This window comes from Neolamprologus multifasciatus, chromosome 15, assembly GCF_963576455.1.
Source record: "Neolamprologus multifasciatus chromosome 15, fNeoMul1.2, whole genome shotgun sequence".
In the NCBI taxonomy this organism is placed as follows: Eukaryota; Metazoa; Chordata; class Actinopteri; order Cichliformes; family Cichlidae; genus Neolamprologus; species Neolamprologus multifasciatus.
The window spans coordinates 13,536,959-13,557,400 of record NC_140453.1 but is presented as its reverse complement, the minus strand read 5'-3'; the positions used below and the strand labels follow the sequence as shown (position 1 = coordinate 13,557,400).

The 20,442-nt window shown below is 39.3% G+C and overlaps 1 protein-coding gene across 1 annotated transcript; it reads right to left on the bottom strand.

The window, feature by feature from the left end:
- Positions 1–896: 896 nt before the first annotated feature.
- On the bottom strand, positions 897–18,011 carry lin28b (lin-28 homolog B (C. elegans)). The gene is made up of 4 exons (XM_085133382.1): positions 17,636–18,011; positions 16,628–16,821; positions 6,326–6,513; positions 897–2,288 (listed from the first exon to the last, which is right to left on the bottom strand). Exons 1-4 carry the CDS (start codon positions 17,643–17,645, stop codon positions 1,976–1,978), a joined length of 705 nt encoding a protein of 234 aa, XP_084989508.1. The 5' UTR covers positions 17,646–18,011; the 3' UTR covers positions 897–1,975.
- Between the last annotated feature and the right edge of the window lie 2,431 nt (positions 18,012–20,442).

The window sequence follows — 20,442 nt, the reverse complement described above, 5'->3', positions numbered from 1 at the left end:
TCAGCAAGTCTTAACATTAAATGCCTTCAAAAACAAAATAAAGCCACACTCTTTGGTATGGAAATATACCAAAAGAAGTTGCTTGTCTACTTAGAGCTTTTAAAAACACACACGCTAGTTTGATATAATCGTACAAAGTTATTTGATTTGTCAGAACATTAAGATACAACTCCAAAGCGACTCAACTTGAATTGTGTGAGGAGTCGACTTCAGATAAGCTCTTTTCACATTCAGTATGGTCAGAGAAGAGTTGTTAGGTCACAAATAAGTGCCACTAAAGCCATGCTTGGGATTCAAGTTATACCAAAAGCAGCACTCTTATTCTCTCTCTCTCTCTTCTCTCTCTCTCTCCTTTTTTTGTTTCAGTGAGTTTGAAGCAGCAGCAGCAGCAGTGATGTCACCTCATCCCAAAGAGGACTGCGCATTAACCTGGCTGGTGCTGGCTAACAAATGGTAGGCACAGATGGAAGAGGAACAGGTGGTTCGATCTTACTGTAACACGGCTGGGAGAGCAAACAGCTTGACATTCATTTTTCAAGAAGGATAGTTAGTGAGGTATTAAATAAATAAGATACAAAGATAGTATAATGGTCTGGTACTACACCTGTAACAAAACGGTGAGCTTTTATGCTGTATCAAAGGCGATTTCTGAGAATCTGATTTAGCAAATATGGGAAAATATGGAGTTTGGGGTTTTTTTAAACTTCAGTTTGATTTGTCATGAATCCAAATGGTTAAATAGAGAGAGAGTTTTTACACACCAACAAAGCATCCCATGCAATATACACCTATAGATCAGAGCTAATTCCTTATAAATGCATCACTTAAAGTTAATAGAATTTTAATTATATCTTGTGACTTTACATATAAATATATATATATATATATATATATATATATATATATATATATATAAAAATGACTTATACTATAATTTATAAACTGTAATGTTATTTTCAACTAATTATGCCACAACCAAAATGGAAATCTAATGATCAGTTCATTACTTTGAATCTAAAATATGATCTAGATGGATTATATGATGTCTTATATAGACTGTGTCTATCTATGATAATAGGAAACATAAGGGTTAATAGTGTTGACTCACACCTGAGGAAGAGGTGCTTCAGTCTGACAGTTTTGCTTTCTGTTCGAGCATGCGTAACACGCACAGGACACACGCTTTCTCTCAGCTTTGCACATGTTTGACGTCTGACAATCAGTTGGTCCGGTCTATATCATATAAGAGGTATGCATGTATGTATGTGAGTGTTTAAGAAGTATAGAGTGTGATCTAGCAGCTGGCTGTCTTTTTTAAAAAAAAATCCCTCTGGGATCCATAAAGTTTCCCTAAAGATCTTTAGAAGCCAAGCTAACGGTCCTGCGGGTCTGGATTATCGCTTAGAGGGTCTTGAGGTCTTCTTCTAATCCTTCTTAAGATGAGCTACTGTGTGTGCTAAAAGGATGCATCATGATTTTTCAGAATGATTAGGCCTACAGGATATTTTGTGGCTTTAAATCTGCAAGATAGTCGTGTAGAGAAAAAGCATTCATAATGGCCAACACTTAGGTCCAAGGGTACAAAGGCAAAAACAATCATCAAGACTAGACTTATACAGTGTTTTTTTTTTTTTTTCTCACTCTCGTGCTGCAGAGACTGAAACAGGAGTAATCCCCTGCAGTCACCATTCCAGCCGTGGTTGCCATAGCTGCACCAAATGACTGCAAGTCAGTCACACACATTCTTGCCCATCACGTACCCCACTGATCGTTGCCATAGCTGCGCTGGTTAGAAATTGTAAAAAAAAAAAACAACAACAACAACAAAAAGAAACAAACAATAAAAGTAAAGGAATAAAGACCTCCCATTTTTCACAGGTGTGAGGTAGATGAGGGGAGCTTCAGGTAACCTTGATTGAGAGGAGACATGAGGTGTCAGAGGCTAGCGGTGAAAGATTCACCCCTATGGACTATTTCAGGATTTCCTCCACCTCTGGGTCCGAGAGCCACGTTGTGTATGGGGCTCCTCGGGGGAAGAGGAGGAGCCCTCCAGAGGAGACGAGCCAGAGCGCTCCTCTTCCTCTGGGAGAGAGAGGTAAGGCCCGGTCCCTGGGCTAGAGGCCGAGGTAGACGCATGTTGGTCCTGAGAGCCTGTGGCGGGCGCCAGCGCCTTGTGGGGACACTGAGCCACCATGTGCGTGATGCTCTGGCAGTAGTGGCATTTCTTTGGCTGGGGGGGCAGGCCACACTCCTTGGCATGGTGATCCAGACCTCCACAGTTATAACAGCTGCAGGGGACAGAGGAGAAAAGAACAGAAAGCATGAACAGGATCTTTGTTTTTAGCTTTTCCTTTTCTTTTTCTTAAAACAGAAAACAGACTTTGTAGTTTTGAATCTGCAAGCACTTTGCAGCTAAAATACAGTTAGATCCATAATTTGACACAACTGTATAGGAGTTATAGCAGTTGATACAGCCTTCCATTTGCAAAGGCCCAAAGATAATTAGAGAAACTAGAATAATTTTAAATAGAAGGACTGTTTTTGACAATCCTTTGCAGATGGCAGTCCTGAAGCCTAGAACTCAATGACATCACCAAAGGCTGTGTGTCTTCCCTTGAGATGCTCTGCTAGGTTTGTTCGCGGCTCTTTCTGCATTCACTTTTGTTTTCAGTAACTGAAAAGCATTTTCAGTTAGGTTGAGATCAGGTGACTAACTTGGCCACTGAAGAATACGCCATTTCTTAGCATAGGGAAAGTCTTGGTTTGCAGTATTCGATGGAGCGTTAACCATTTGCACTTTGAAGCGCTCTCCAATCAGTTTAGCAACATTTGGCTAATTTTAAACAAAGACTGTAGCACTGTACATGTCACAATTCATCCTGCTACTTCTATCAGTGGTCACATCATCAGTAAACACTAGTGGTTGGTAGCCATACATGCTCATGCCATAATATTTCCTTCATGTCTGGCAAGGATCATGGTATGCTTCATATCATGAGCTGTTCTCTCCTTTCTCCATACGTTTCTCTTTCCATCATTATGACACAAGCTAGTCTTGTTTTCAAGAATCTTTTTTTTTAGAACTGTGCAGGCTCGTTAAGGTGTTTTCTTGTAATGTCTAATCTGGCCTCTGTAATTACCCTCATGAAGGCATCTCTTGATTGTAAACTTCGGCAGAGTGTTAGATGTTGTGAGGTTGTTTTCTTTCACTATGAAAGTAATTCTGTCGTTGTGCACATTAGTTGTCTCCTTTGGTTTTTCCGATCTTTTGATGTTGCTGAATTGCCCGGTGCTTTCATTTGTTTTTAGAATATTTGGGACTTGTGATTTATTTTGGTTTTTAAACCTAATATGTCGCCCCTCACTTGCACTGACATTTCTCTGTGCCTCGCATTTAAAATCACAGTGAAAAATACAAATTCAACACATGGAACCAACTTCAGATATGTCTGCTTTATTGGTCATGAAATAATGAAGCAACAGATCTGACCTGGACATTAAAATGCTTTATTTTTAAACAATTAATACAGTGTTATATATATAATCATTTAAATAACAAATGGGAGTATTTTTAATTAAAATACTGAAATTCTTAAGCAGTTAATGCAAACTTTTTTTGAACCCATTGAATTAAAGCTGAAAACTGCTGAAAACACACTTGATTGATTTAAAAAGGCAAAACTACAAGAAATTATGACCCTACTAATAACTATCATTTCTAACATGGTAATTATAATAATAATAACAATAAGAAGAAGAAGAAGAAGAAGAAGAAGAAGAAGAAGAAGAAGAAGAAGAATTTTTAAAAAAGAAGAATAAAGATTTTATTTCACTCTTGTCCATCATCGGCACTACGGAGTAGAAATGTCGGCTCCAACTAAAATTCCCCACTAGATGGGAGTGTTGTATATGATTTTGGTCTGGTGTGGCCGCTGTGGCATGCCAAACTGCATTATATTATTAGCTCTGAAAAGAATACCAGCAATGAAATGGCAACAATAAAAGCATGAAGAGAAATTAGACCAAAATGTTAGTCCGTCATGATGCCATCAGTTCTCTTTGCACTGCATTAAATAATAAATATTTTTTGTCATATTTTCTTTCTTTTTTTTTTAAGGCTTTATGTCATACAAGTCACCGTTCAGGTTTTTAATAATGTCCTGGTGTAAAAAGCTTAATATCTCTTGGGCAATGAAGTCTAGAACAAATGATTCTGGATGCATCAGTTTGTATTAAATTTCTACTGCAGCAGTGCAAAACTCAACCGCTTATCATTATGAAAGAACTGCTTACTGCACACATTTTAAGGTGCATCCGATTTGATTACCAATTAACAAAATAAGAATCGACAAGTAGACCCAACTGCAAATTGCTGCCACTAAATAAGAAATTAAACCATGACAGCCTTTTCTACGCAACCAGATAAATTATCTTTACTTAACCTGTGTTCTTTGCATCCAATAAAATAACAACTTGCTGTTTGAATTAACTAAGAAAAAATTAATGCAATGTTTAATTGTTTAATTGTTTAAATGTTTAATTGTGTAAAAGTATTATTTTTCTACAATAAATAAACCATAAAGAATATAATAGAGACTACAGATAAGACGGCTACCTCACTAAAAGCTGTGACATTAATTAAGAAAGACTTAAAGGTAGGTTTTAAGAGGTAATTAGTAAGTGTCCTCAAAACCTGGATTCATACAAGTACAGTGATCTGATAAATTAATTTGTGCAATTAAATAATTATATTTATATACTAATTATAGTTCAAATCCCAAGGTAGCATGAAAATCCATCAATTTATTGGAGAATTTAGGTTTTAACGTTTAAAATATTCACTCATGTAATTCAGTTTTCTTGTATGTCTCAGGTCATGCACTCATTTAGTGTAATAAAAGCACAGTTTGATCTCAGCTAATTTGATTCAAATGCGTGCAACACAGAGAGAAAACACTGATAGACTAAATTTCATATAAAACTGGGAAAAACCTGGATGAAGACAAAACAGCTCAAAATATTTGGATGTCCTTTAAGTTTAATATTGAAGAATGTTTTTATCACAGATTAAGACTAATGAGCTTTAAATGCTAATGGCAATTTTTTTTCAGGGAAATGGTTACAGATGAGTGCTTAATTAGTTTAAAGAAAATTCTGCAACAGCTACTTCTCTGCTAATTTCTGTTTGATAAAAAAAATCAGTGCTGTCATCACTAAAGTTTTTAGCCACTATTTCCACAACCGATGAATTGTTTACTCAATTTTTAAACTGAACAGTTTTACAGAACGTGATCTGAGCAGCTCTAGAGAAAAGAAAGAAATGATCCGTTGCATAGCAGAATAACCCACAGCGTAACCGACCAGTAGCTGCTCCCACTGACCAGCATTCACAAAGACAGAAACACACATCCACCTGCCATCACTGAATCCAAAACCACCTTGCTACCACATTAGCAGAAGACAGACACTTGACCTAACACTGGATCAATTATCCAAAATAAGCTGAATTATTCAGCTGTGTAAACCAATCAGGGAGCCTTCTCTGTCAGATACAGTTTCTTCCTTTCTAACAAATGCTTTTCTTTACCACTATTAAAAAAAATTAAAAAAAACACGATAGTGCTGCATTGGAGCACTGAAGCAACAGTGATGCAGCAACATAAAGGGTGCCAGCGCTACACTTTCTCATGTAAATGTAGCCTTGAAATCATGTGATACCTTCCCACAACAGATACAGTACTTAGACTCTACCTGGCAGGATTTGCCGCACATCAAATGAGGGCACTTTCTTTCAGTAGGAGGACAGGAGGACTCTGCTTAGCGTTTTCTAGGCACTCCCTATGGCTCCCTCTGCAGATTTTAGCAAAGCTCCCTTCAGGATTCCACTGAGGACAAAACAATTGATTTGGCTACCGCTGCATTGAGATGCATATAGGTCCAATCTACCCCCATGCTAATATAGTCTCTAATGTAAAAGCTGGCAAATTGATTTAAAATAGCGGCAATGGCAAGCGAAGTGCCCTATTCAATTCCTTATTATGGTGCACAATAACCATAGCAACAGGCATGTACCGAGGCAGATTGAATAGATTTAATCTATAATCTCAGCCCACTCAGAAGCCACTCACTGCGGGTAGCTGTACATATAGAATATGTTTCCTATTGCTACAGCGTAGTCTTGCTTTCTCAAAGCTAGCCACAGGCACCTACACGCATTCACGTATTTCACATTTTCAGGAAAACCATGCATACGTGTGATTACATTCATGCAGACGCAAAACATACACATACATTTTTTTTGTTTCAAAAATGAATAAAAACCTACCGGTCTCCCTTTGGTTTGCGTTTCTGCAATGGGACCTTCCCTTTGGGTCTCCTCTCACTGCCTGCACAGGGTCCCCCACCAGGTCCGGTCACCCGCAGAGACTCTAGGCCCTTAGAGGACTTCTTATAGGTGAACTCCACCTGCTCACCCTCCTTTAAGCTGCGGAAGCCCTCCATCACTAGTTTGCTCTGTTGGAAGAATAAAAAAGGGCAATTATCCCTTTAAAAGAGGCAGATGCTTATTGCCAAATGCAAGACACACGAGTGTGTAGGTAGGATAACGCCTTGTGTGTTATAAGCTAGAGTATCCGACACGTTAGGGCTCATGTTTGTTGAAATTTCTTTAATTTTAATGTCAAAGAATTTGTTTCCCTTAGGTTAAAATATTATAATTTCAAGCCTATACAAAAATAAATCTTTAAAGGTTCATTTATAGGATGTTAGATTTTGTAAGAGCAAAACTGTTCCAGGAAAATGTAAATCTGATTCTTTTATAATAGTAAGCCACGTCACTGAATAAGGTAGCTCATTAAAGGCAACTGAAAGATCTCTATTATGTTAGCCTTAAAGGCTTTTTATACAGCAGTATCAGGGTGCGTTTTACCTTTGTTGGTTATATTGAATATTTTTTAACCCCAGATGATTCATGGAAACTGACAAAGGCTATTATACTTTAATAGCCTTCAGTATGCAGCTAGACATAAAGACAGCCCCCTTCTTAGGCAGAAAATGCAGTCTTTCAGTGAAAATGGATTAGTTCCTCTTTCTGTCTGCATAAGATAAAGCATTAATGTTACGCAAGCCCACACCCATTAGGTTAAATCTACACATTGAGCAGTTGCCAGATATATTATTACGTCTGCACACAAAAAGCTTTCCAATCAACTCCTTTTATTTCCACATAGCTCAAGAATCAACATTTACTTTATTAACACGGGCAAGTCCACAAGGTGGGCTTTTACACACTGCCACATGCAGCGAACACAACAAGTATTAGCAGACAATGAACATCGAGAGGCAAATACATTACTTCAAACATGGTGGACTGACTATATGTAGGTTTGTACCAACTGCCGTGAAGGTTGCTCCACAGAGCGACTTATCTCACATGATATGTCCTTGGTTTACTCTCTTTATCTAATTTTCGCAGAGACACCACTTCCTTTTCTGTAGGCTTAAAAGACAAGAATGTTACACCTATACAATCTTCTTTTTTTTTTTAAAGCATCCACCATCCATCTTATCTACATGATCGGAAATATTGATTTAGTTACTACATAACCACTGGACAATGATTTATGTCTTGTTGATCGCACAGCGCGGACGGCTGATAGGCACAGAATCCGTGACCTTCATGAATCGCAGCAAGCCCTGCGGCTCTTATAGGTAAACACACGCCCACATGGGCATGCAGTGTGCAGAGCAAACCTACTACCTACTATACATCACGACCTATAAATAACACACAGGCTATCTGTAAAAGCAGTGCATGCTGTAGAGTCAGATATGTAGGAGACAAAGGAAGAGAAAGGCACAAATGATCAGATGATATAGATGTGAAACTATAGAAGAAGGAGAGAAATTGTGCACAGCAGCATTTTTCTTCAACGACTGAGGTTACAGGAAGCTGAAGGCGCTCTATAGGTGGTTTGTAGATAGAGATGAAAACCTAAGAGAGAGGAAAGACGTACAGAGGATGTGGGAATTAATTACAAACTAAGAATAGTGCTTGAACTCACTGCACTCGGATAATTGTCCATGTGAAAACCACTGTACAATAAATGACCACTGGGATACCACGTGGATTAAATGGAAGTGAAACGAAATACATTTAATATGTCTCTGCTTCCTTCAGAAAAACAAGTATGAAAAAAAAGGAAAACATTTAACCTTGTAACACAGCGAAAAAACTTCAAAACCTACTGCAAACACAAAGAATATCTAAATGTAAGAATATGCAATCAAATACATTTTCTTGGGATCTGTTAGGTCGCCTTTAAAAATTCAGGTAACACAAACTGTCGTTATTACAACAGCCAGTTATTCAAAAATCTTTTAAAAAATGCTTAATGAAATGTATTCTAAAGACACTCAACATGTCACAATACTCGGTAAATGAGGGTCACACCAAGACTTTCTTAGGATTAAAGAAAAACTTTCAAATAGATAAGAAAAAATAAAATATCCACTCTACATTAAATAAATCAGTTTATGTTCGTTTTTTCTGTTTTTAAAGTAATTTTTATGCATTTTTAAAAAAATTATATATATATAATTTAGACAATTTAAGTAAGTTGCATTTTTTTTATATTTTCCCTTTTCTTATCTTTACCTCCCTTTACTTGAACTTTATTCCTTAAAAGAATGATATCGAAGACAAACTTTGATATCATGAAAAAAAACTAACTTTAGTTTCAAATAATAAAGGTTATTAGTTGTTGTTTTGTTTTTGTTTTTAGTTGTTTGTTTTTTTGAATTGGTAGTTTTACAACTTATAGTTCAGTACAAAAAAAGTTTTAGAAAGCCATCAAATTTCTTAAACTTCAACAATGCTGATATATAATTATGTTATTTCCCTGCGTTTTAATCGTTTTTTTTCATTAGAGATTTTTGGATTTAGATTTCTTTTATATATATTAAACACAAATTAGTACATATGAAACATAAACTTTTACCAAATAGCTATTAATCTGGATTCCAAAGGCCTCTATCACAATGAGCAATAATACACATTTTTTTGCTTTACTTTTTTTATATAATAAAACAATAAATAGGTTTTCAGTTTAATCCTCAGAAAATATAGATATATACACGGAAGAGTTGTGACTTCATATTTAACCTTTTTAAACAATTCTTTCTTTTTTTCCCACATTTTAACATTTCAACAATTTATTCGAAAGAGAAAATTGCCTTTTTTTAGCATTAAAAGCAAAATGTCCAAAATTCACTCATTCATTCTTCCTCTGATGTCCTGCTTGATTCCCCCACTGCAGTAAGTGAGACTTACAGCCAAGGCCACTCTGCTTCTAGTCGATTGGTGATGGAAGACTCATCCATTTTGGCCATTCAGCTATTGGATTTGGCTTTGAGGAATAGATGAGAATCAGGGAATGGAAATGAGCAAGAGGAAAGATTATGCACCGCAGATGCAAAAAAGGGAATAACACAGAAAGGACGGTGAGGAGAGTCACAAACTAAGCAAGCAGCTTCATGATCAATCTCAGAACATTATGTTACAAATAATAATAGTAATAATGTTAAGATTCCATATTCATTAACCTATTCTTTTATCAAAGTTCTCTGCTCATACCAGCAAAATAATCAACCAAACGAGAAGCTACAGCTGAGCTATACCCTGGTCATTCAAATGGAAACGCCAATTGATTTTATAATTACCATCATTAGACCATCTGAATGGCTAAAAGGCATTTGTTCAGCAGATATCAGTAAAAGACAACAAAAGGTTGTGCCCATCCCCCATGAAACACAATATATTCAGAATAATGATAAATAAACATCAGCTGGTCTCTAGACTATGGCACACGAGCCCTTCCTCTTCCTCTCCTGTCTTCAGTCCAGAAGCAGCTTGTCTCTCCAGGTCAAAGTTGAGTGGTTTGTCTCAGCACTCTACCCCCCCTCTCCAACTCACTCAATTCCCACAATGCACCAGTGAGGAAACCACACATCCCCTTTTGTTCTGTAGAAATGCAGGAAAACACACATAGACACACACACACACTAAAATCTCCTCCATATAGGTTATGGCATCATGTTTGTGTCAGATACGTTCTGACGCGTTCACTCGCAACAGCTCAGTCTCTGCAATTACGTAATAAACTGCAGCATATGGATCTGTATATACATGTGTGCCTCCAAGCTGCTCTATGCATGTGTAAGCGTGTGTGTGTGAGAAAACTTCGCAAATCAGAACCTGCAACCCGAGTCCCCTCCTCTCAAGTGACCTGGCGGGTGTCCTGACCCGTTTCAGTTTACGCAAAGAGGTCAGGAGAGGGCACGGCTAAGGTGAGGGAATGAAAGAATGCCAAGCAGAACGAAAAAGAGAGAAGGAGAGCAAGAGAGACTCTAACACAAAATGGGGGAGTGGCTTAGCACAGGGCGGTGGATATGGGTGGGAATCTGGAGGAAGAGGAGGACAAGGGTGGGGGGTGGGGGTTCATGGAACTACCTCCACCGCATTCTGTTCAGCTCCAATGGAGGAGCAACTCCTCATCAGTGGCTGGAATTGGGGGAGGCCAGGAACAAAACCACCATTTGATCAGGAACCCCACAGGTCAGCAGGAGAAATCCTGAGGTCAGTGGTATAACCATCGTAGCACCACCCCCAGCCTGCTGGGAAGACCACACCACCACTCTGTGCTTAAACTTAAGAGTCACCAGCAGCCAGCACCATGCCTTAAACGGAAGAAACCTATCCAACAAAAGGATCGAAAGATACTCTAAAAGGGCTTGATTATGCTTGCAAGCTTCCTTCTGTGTAATAAATATCTTTAGGTCTTCATGCATGTTACCGTATATATATATATATGTGTGTGTGTGTGTGTGTGTGTGTGTGTGTGTGTGTGTGTGTGTGTGTAGGAAAGAGCCCGAGATCAATATCGACACTGACATCCTAGATAGAAATAGCCCTCCTTTTCATCAGTCGGCCCTCGTCATCACCAGACCCAGCAATCAATACAGGAAGCTGTAATGTGAGGGGATGGGGAAGCAAGAGAGAGGAGAGCCACCATCCTCCACCAGCCTCTCTCCGAGGCGACCACCAGCTATGGAATGGCTAATTATGGGATGCCTTAAATCAGAGGTGGAGAAGGGCATTGTGCTCATTTCTAAGAGGAACGGGAATGTGCAGAGGTGAGTGAGTAGAGGGAGATGGTGGTCAACATGTGGCTTGGTGTCACTGAGTAGCTTTTAATACACAGGAAATGCTAAGTGGATAAAGCTGGGCTAGATCAGCTCAGATGGACATAACCCAACAGGATATATATAAACCAAAGAAGAAAGGGAGAGGAAACACACACACACACACACACAAACATGCCAGTGAAAACCACCAACAGAGCCGCTCTTATGTCGGTGACACCGCAGCCCTCCTCAACACATTGTCATTAGTGGCTCTGACCTTTGAACCTCGCCCAGCCCCCATCAAACAGTTAAAAGCCTTCATGTTTCCCCTGCTTCAAATTAACAACATCCAACACCCCCGATTATGACTGGGCCAAATATTTGATCTGGGGAAGGAAGCACTAGATCATCCTGGTACATTTATCAGCATGAGAGGGGGAAATGAACCTCACTGAGGTGACTGGTGATAAAGCACACAGCCTGCTAATAACTGCACCCATTCAAAACAGAAACAGTCCAGTGTCACTGCAAAGATTCACTGCCAGCCATTTAAAGAGGTGTCACTTTCACAGAAGAACAAATGATGGAATATATCATAAATTTAAAATGACAGAAGTCATTTTTAAAAGGTTTGAATTTTTCATGTTTTCTTTTAGGAAAAATGATGGATCAATGCAAACCTTTCAAACCTTACACGTGTACATTGGTAGTGCATACAATTTGAGTTACAATCATTATTTAATTGGTTTTACAGTCGAATCTATTTACAGAGGCAAAAAACAGCAGCTGTCTTTTTTTTTTTCTTTGTATGCTTTGGCACTGAACTCACCCAATCTAACAAAGTAGACAAATGATGATGTAATGCGTGACAAACATGACACAAAAATGAGTGCTGGTTATTAGCTCGGATCTGATGGATTCTAACATGAATACAAAGAGATGAACATGAGATAAATGTAGTCAGATGTTTAATTGAGGGATTTTATACATTTTATTTACTATAATAGCTCTAATCTTTATCTAATCATTATCTTTATTTTTTTATTTGAGCCTTTGCAACAACTGTGTTTTTACATATAAATTGCTTTCATCTGTCTCTCTAGCAATTTTTAATAGAAATTTGACATTAGATTATTGCAAATTAAAACTCATGCCACACACTGTTTTAGACAAATCTCTCCAAAAGAAAAGCTTTTAAACGTCTGTTTACACATGTTGTGTCTAAATCTAACTTTTCTCTATCCTTCGGAAATGTAACAGTTGTTTTATCCATTAATTAGGTCTTTGATGATTATTATTTTTTTCCTTTTTGATGCTTTTCTTTGTCATTTTTAGGACAAAATGATCAATGGAGAAACAAACTGCTAATAAATAAAAACAAATTGCAGACTGTAGCCCTTAAAATCTATCAAGCATTGCATAGAAGAACTGAGCAGCCAAGAACATTAAATATTAAAGAAAGAACTAGAAAGAGCCTCCTGGAATTTTTCATTCCTGGTAATTAAAAAAAAATAGATTAATTAAATGCTTAAATCCTTAATCAGCTCATACTGACATGACCAGCGGAACTGCTGCTCTTTTTTTATTGTAGCCCGTCTGTGTCTACTCCATCACCCTTCCAATTACCAATCAAACATCCGCTATATGTGGCCAGCTCCTCAAAAGGAAGTCACATGACTTGTCTTTCTTCTTCTTTTGCTTTATTTGATGTAAAGACAGGAAGGGTGGCGGTGGTGTGGGTGAGTGGAGTGGTGTGGCTGCAGGAGACACAAAGCCTGATACAGGCTATCTGCAGGCAGAGATGGGTGGGGCCTGCATGCCAAACGGTGACACGGACCAGAGGTTAATCTCACTAGGGGCCCACTTTAACCTCACTACACAAGACACACACACACTCTCTCTCTCGAGTGCGCACATGCATGATCAAAAACCTAGAACATTTTACAACGGATCACACGTAGGCATCGACAACCTGGTGGCCGAAAGCAGAAAGTAAGAAGTGCTCACACACACACTCACGCACACACATTCGTAAGGGATTCATAAACTCATGGGGTTTCAGGAGAATAGCAACAGCAAACTGTTCAACATTTCAAACTGATTACCGACAAAGGGCAGGCAGCACCCCCAACCCACTAAAACCCTCGCCTACCCTCTTGCCTTTTTGTCTTTAACAAATTCCTCTTTTTAAAGAATGCCCAAGGAGAGAGACACACACACATAGTAAAAAACACTCAGCCCAGGTAGAGAAGTGCTTGACACACAGAGATAATGTAATAGTGGAATCACTAAGGAGAGAGTGAAGATGCTTAATTACTCTCTCACACCTTCCGAAAGGAAGAGATCAGATAGGAGCCGTGATGAAGAGGCCTCCCAGGAAGAGGCCTCGTGCTCTGGGGGGTGGGGGGGCTCACACTAACTCTCTCTCTCTCACACACACACACACAAGCGCAATCACACCCTCCCTCCTTTACCTCCCGCTCCACCACTCGCTCGTCTTTTTCCAACCTCTCACTCATGTTTTCCTCTTGGACTACCGCCGTCCCTAGCCCAGCACCCCCACCCCTCACCCACACTTTTTTTTTTTCCACATCCCTCCTCTTTCCCTCTCTTAAGGAAACTCCTCCTCTCTTCCCCCCTTCCTCCTGTCCTCATGCTCCCTCTTCCCCTCCCTATCTTTCTTACCTCAGCTTTTATCATGCGGATAGGGTCAGTGTTGTGCAAGAATAAATCGGCATTCTTTCTGATAGTTTTATTTCAACAACGACCCTTTTACCACAAACGTGTAAAATGATTCATAACCTTTGTTTTAAGTTGGTTTGATTGTGAGCTTGCCACTGATTAAAAATGCATCCTAAAACAATTATTATGGCTTTAAGACTTTTAAATAATTGTCTACATAAGATATAACAGGCCAGATCTTTATTCAATATTTCCAAATCTGAACATTTCTTTTAAACCTGGAAATAACATCAATATATTCAAATGGCTCCAGGCTGCTAGCAGAGAGACAGAGAGGGTGGAACAATCAGAGAGAACAAGTGACCGATTTAATACGAATGCACGAGTGTGAATCCTTCCAAAGAAATCACGGGGTTGTTTGCATTTATTATGACAGCGTGTTTATGAATGCAAGATGTCTTCCCCTTTGTACTAAATGACAGTCGTGTCACTGTGAGCGCGTACAGCTGCCAGAAACACTGGGACACAAATGATCGAGTGTAAACATATGATTCACTGAATGCTATAATTTAACAAAAAGCTATTTTAGGAATAATTTGGTCCCTATCACCCTCCCAAAATATGAAAAAGACAAATAAATTGTTACAGAGCAGCTCTGCAAACATTTTCATCTATACACCGCCATCATCACAGTACCTAGTGAGCCTTTCTTGCATTGTGGATCTAAAAATTTTCCCTATGTAAAGCAACAATATACCGCACAAGCCTTTTCTGCCTTATAGGCTACAAACTACTGAGACACACAGTGTTTTGTTAGACTCCTGCTCAGCTCTTAAGACTGTTTCCCAGAGCACACCTTTATTCACCCTTGATGGCCTGATCCACTCCTAAAACATCTCTGAGCAGCAGGGAAGACAGGAGTCTGGAGTGTATGGACAGATGCAGTGCTTTCAGTCGATGAAGCCACAATGTGAACGTATCAATCAAAATCTGATAACATAGTGCTGTAGTCATCCACTTTCCCGAGCTTGGGCTTGTTTCATGCAGGCGCAGTAAGAGCGCATGAAAACATCCACATACATGTAAATGTTAACAAAAAAATGTAGAAATACATGTCAGGCTATATTATTACGTGCATATGAAGATGCGCATGAAGCAAAGCTCAACATATTGTTGTTATTCACTGAATATTTTTTGCACTTTACTCCAGGATTTTAATGCAGATATTTTTATAACTCTCGATTATCACGTTTATAGCCAAACTAAATGCACTAAACAACCAGCTTTACCGCTGTCAGAATTCAATGGCAGTGAACACATTTGGTCAATCAAATACTGCGGACAAATTGAAATGTACATATATATTTATTTATTTTTATTTGTATTTATTTATTTATTTTTCCATATAAACTGAGCTGAATGCAGCATAGCTCAGAGAGATGGAAACTACCTTGCTGGTGCAGAACACACTCAAATGCCATTCAAAAAAGACATTGGATAGCAAACCATGTGAAACTGTGGTCCCACTTTCTATTTTTAGACTGGCATGCAGCTTGAAAAAAAAAACATACTGTAAGTGTTTGAGTTACATTATATATATATATATATATATATATATATATATATATATATATATATATATATATATATATATATATATATATATATATATTTAACCTAAATAAACTAATGCCTTTATGCAACTATAATCCATATTTCCCAGTGCTACTAATTTGTCATATAGTAATCAGTGGAGTCATCTTTTCTACAATGAAGTGAGAGAGTGTGTCAAATGAAATGGCAACAAAAATGCCTCTCTTCGTCATCTGTCGTTCCTCGAGAATTTTAAAGGCACTTTATAGGACCGTAAAAAGGGGCGATTTAACGGAGGGAAAGGGGAGCTAAAACAAGGGAGGACTTCACTGCTCTTTGTTTTCTGTAGCAGTCAAAAACAAGGCCTCTGAAATGAACTCCATGCACAATAAATCAGCAGTACACGCGGAGGGAGTGGGAGGGGGGACACACAGGCTTCACGTCACCATTCGGTATGAAAGTAAAAGGATGTTTCTATAAACTGCACATACGGTTCAAGTACATCAAGCAAACAACAGCACTGGGAAAAATCCACCTTCCCAGAACAGAACCCAGCAGTGAGTTTAAAAAAAAAAAAAAAACACGCTCTCCGACATGTTAGCTGGCTGGATATCAAGCAAGCTCTGCTGTCCATTACAGGGCCAAGTGTGAAACTAACCGTGTCATATCCACACGACATTTCTTTCCTTTCCCTTCACAGAGGAAAGAAAAGGGAGAGCTAAACGCATGTGCCTCAGAGGAAAACTTTGTGTGTGTGTGTGTGTGTGTGTGTGTGTGTGTGTGTGTGTGTGTGTGTGTGTGTGTGTGTGTGTGTGTGTGTGTCGTTTGTTTGTTTGTTTTGGTTTGGTTTTTCCTGTACCTTAAGCATGTGGACAGCATGTTGTTACACAGTAACGTGTCGGGCAAGGCGAAACATCCGGATGATACAGTGTAACTATCGCTGTGAAGAAGAATTAAAAAGGGTCCCGAGGACAACAAGATGGGATCTGAGGTAACAGTAGCATTTTTGGGCAGAGGAAATAAAAAGTATTCAATCATTCGTCGCTTTTCCACGCTTCTTGTTTTTTTTTCAAAGAAAGGAAAATCCGGATGAGGCCAATGCCCACCACATCACCACGACGCAGACGCGTATTCCTCGGTGCTTGTGTGTACGTTTTCATCAACTTACTTGGTGGACGAAAACATCCAGAGGGGGGTCAACGGGGCTCCCTTCGCTGTTGGTCATTGAGATAAATCCAAATCCCATCCGGACGTTGAACCATTTGCAGAAGCCCGATCCCGACAGGACCTGAGGTCGAGTGCGGTCCTCCTCCTGCTCGGCGGACTTGGCGGGGTCTTCTCCGCCACCTTTACCCGACCCTCCTGTAGAACGAGCGGGCAGTACAAGAGGCGAGTTAGAACATTTTGTTTGTGCTCGCCGCTCAACACTCACCGCCCTGCGTGCATACACGTTTATATAAGTTGAATGGGCTTTGTTGCGTAAAAAAAAAAGAAAAGAAATAAAGAAAACTTCTCCAAGAAGCGTGAGGGGAATCCCCTCCACTTCAAGTACAGGCTATGCGAAGTTCAGGGCCGGTAGAAATTTCCTATACTATTTTTCACATGTCACATAAGCGAAGAGGGACGCGTGGTGCTGTGAGCCGATGTGCGTCAACCAGATATTCTCTCAACCAAAAAAAGGGGGGAAAAGTTGTTACTCCATGACAGATGAATGCCTCTGATTCGTGCACAGGCATGCTCAGTGGTGTAACTTGTGGAGGGTTTTTCTCGTGCATCTACAGCCCGCTCCTGATGTGGAGTTGCATGCTATAAGGGGAGGAAAGAAAGGGCAGGTGTACACATGGTTCCTCGAGCTTTACTACTGGCTTGAAAAGCATATACGCTCTAACAGTGGATCTATCTTAATGCTGCCAGACGTGGTTAGATGTGGTGCTCGGCAGTGTGGCGGTTCAGGCTTTATTTTTTTATTTTTGAATTTTTTTATTGAGGTTTGGAACAATAATCACGCTGCACCTTGCCTCCTTCTCCCTTCTCGCGCGAGCTCACGTGGAGCATATATATATATATATATATATATATATATATATATATATATATATATATATATATATATATATATATATATAACAACAACAAAAAACTAAGAGCAGAAAATAGAAAATAATTGCAGAATAACCTTCGGCCATGTTTCCCCGCGGACCCTCTGCGCCCAAGTTGCAATAGAGAAGCTTCCTCTGCGAAAACGGGCTGCGGTAGTCACCATTAATCCGACATCCTCGATCCCATCGGTCACCAGTTTAGCTCGCATGGTACGGCGTGCTTTCTGCCTTTTGATATTTTTGTCATGTCTTTCTCTCTTCCCTTCAATCCCTTCCTCACTCACACCACTTCTGTAGCCTACTGCTCTACCCCCCTCTCTCTCTCGGTCGCTGCCTCTCTTACTCCCTCTCTCGCTCTCGTCTTCGCTCTCATTCGCTCTCGAGCTGGCTGTGCCCGTTCCCGTAGTGAGAACACGTGACTTTGTCAATTACATGCTTTCTTGCTTCTCATTTCTGTCCCAAGATTCAAAGAGGAAAATGGGTGTGTGTTGGGGGGGAGAAACTGGACTCGGAACCATCAACAGCACGCGCCCAATAGTTGTGTAGATCATAAAACAACCCACGTCCACTGTGGGAAGCTGCAAGCTGTAACGTGTGCTATATGATATGCTATGCGCTGCAGTGCACTGCTTGCAATGTGTTTTGTTGAGGTCCTGTATCAAAAGGGGTTTGTGTAGCTACATAAGGCTATTATGCACTGAGATTAGATTAGATGATTGGATGGGATTAAATTACATTTTAATGAACTCTGCGGAATAATAGGGTGGCCATGACAACAGCAAAAACACACACAAAAAAACAAGGAAATAATGAATCAACCAATTACAATCAAAAGCAAATGATGAAGTTAGACCCCTAATGGGTGTAGCTGATTAACCTACAGATTTGCAGGCTTGTTTTCATAGATCTTCCCATCATCACGTGGAAGTACAGCAGTGTGTCCTGTGTGGCTTTTGTTTGTTTTTTTACTTTGAGTATTTTGACTCATAAAAATTAAGTAAATTCAAAGAAAATCATACATGTTTAAAATATGTTAGTCTACTGTTGGTGTGTTTAGACCTCCACAGGGTGACAAAAATAGTGTTAAATGGGTAAAAATTCACACATAACGCATCACTTAACAAACAAAATTCATCTAAAAAATGTTTCTTAATTTATTGTATTTTACTGCTTGTTTTACTGATGTTTGTTTTTGTCGATTTCTATTACTGTTTGCTTGTTTGAATCTCTTCTCCAGACTATTACCAAAGCCAAACTCTAAAAGATTTTCAAGACAGGGTTAACTTTTCTACATTTTATATAAAGTAAACACAGCACCATTAAAATACGTAAGCTTATTGCAGCCTTTGTTTGCATTGCACAGCTCACTTCAGACTTTCACACAGTGTATATTCAAAAGGGTGAAATGCAGCTGTGGCTTTAACAGAAATAACATCCAACTATGCTAAGAAACCTAAACCTGTTTTGCTGGAAACTAGAACTTGTGAATTTTACAAAACACAGTGCAAATAATCATTTCCCACTTTCATGCATGGACATGTGTTTGTGCTCATGCTCCTAACTCACAACCAGTTACCTCCCAGTATCATAGTGGGCACCAGAGGAGAGCTGAACTCACAGCTTTGGAATGTGACTGGAAAACTGACAGAAAGCAAAGCAGATATTTGTAAGTCTTGAGCCTCGTTTGTCATGAGGATACGTTCCTTACCAAGATTAGTTCTGTCTGTTTCTTTTTCTTTTTGAGTGGGGGAGGGTAATTTCTTTTTGTTTTGTTTTTTGTTTTTGTTTCTTTTGGGGGGGGGGGGTTAGAAATGCTTTTAGAAATGCTATGAAGCTGTCAGTAAAGTTTGGAGCTGAAATTGTTAAGTCTTGTTTGTCCTTCTTCTTCTTACAAAATAACTTTAAGTTTGAGTCTTAAAGTTCCACTTTTATTCAAACTTAAAGAGATTTTTGTGGCATTACTAAGCTTCCTTAAAGAGAACTTTAACACAGGTGGCTTGTATCAATTCAATATGTTTTTTTAAATGGTACTGTTAAAACACAGTATGTTTAAAACCACAAAACAAACACAAAAGCTGGATTAAATCAAGTTTGAGCACATTTAAATTCCATTACACGTCTTACTTCCTATTCTGGACATGGTTTACGTCCAACAGCATAGATCACTTAAGAGAAGAATAGCCCACGGAGCAGATCAACAACAAGAACAAGCCCATTGAGAAACTTTCCATCTTATCTCACTTCTGCCTTGGTGGGACGTTTCTCGAGGGGTTATTCGCGAGTATGAGGAAAGAGGAAAAACACGTTGGAGGAATGAAACAACAACAAGCCTGTCTCCACCCACCAACGCTCAAGAGCCCACCCTCCGGAATTCGCAAGCTTTGCCCCTACCCCCAATCCGTCCAACCCAGCCCCCGCGCACAAGGCCTGTTTTTGAAGATGCTTGTAGTGGAGGCCTCCTCAGCAGCCATAGAATTACTGTGTGGGTCACAGGATTGGATACCACTGTCAGATGTTATCCACTCATTCATATCCTGACAGGACCTTTCTGATTAGGACAAGTCAGCGGAAAATACCGCAGTGCAGCTTACCGAAGTGTGCAAAAGAATGACAAGGAATGATTTAGATATGGGAGGCTCTGGTGTGCCTGTCGGTCAAAAGAGGGAACTGAAAGAGCAAAATGGTTGTTAGTGAAGATTTTATGGTGTGCTTTAAACCTGTAAAAAACAAATTGATTCATGAAATGCTTGTGAAACAGCCTTAACAATTGTAATGGTACAGAGGCACAGAAAAACCTGTGAAAGTAAAGCTTTGCTGATGTTCTAAGTAGTTTGTTTTCATAATCGACACAAACTAATTCGAATTCTTCACATATAGTTGGTTT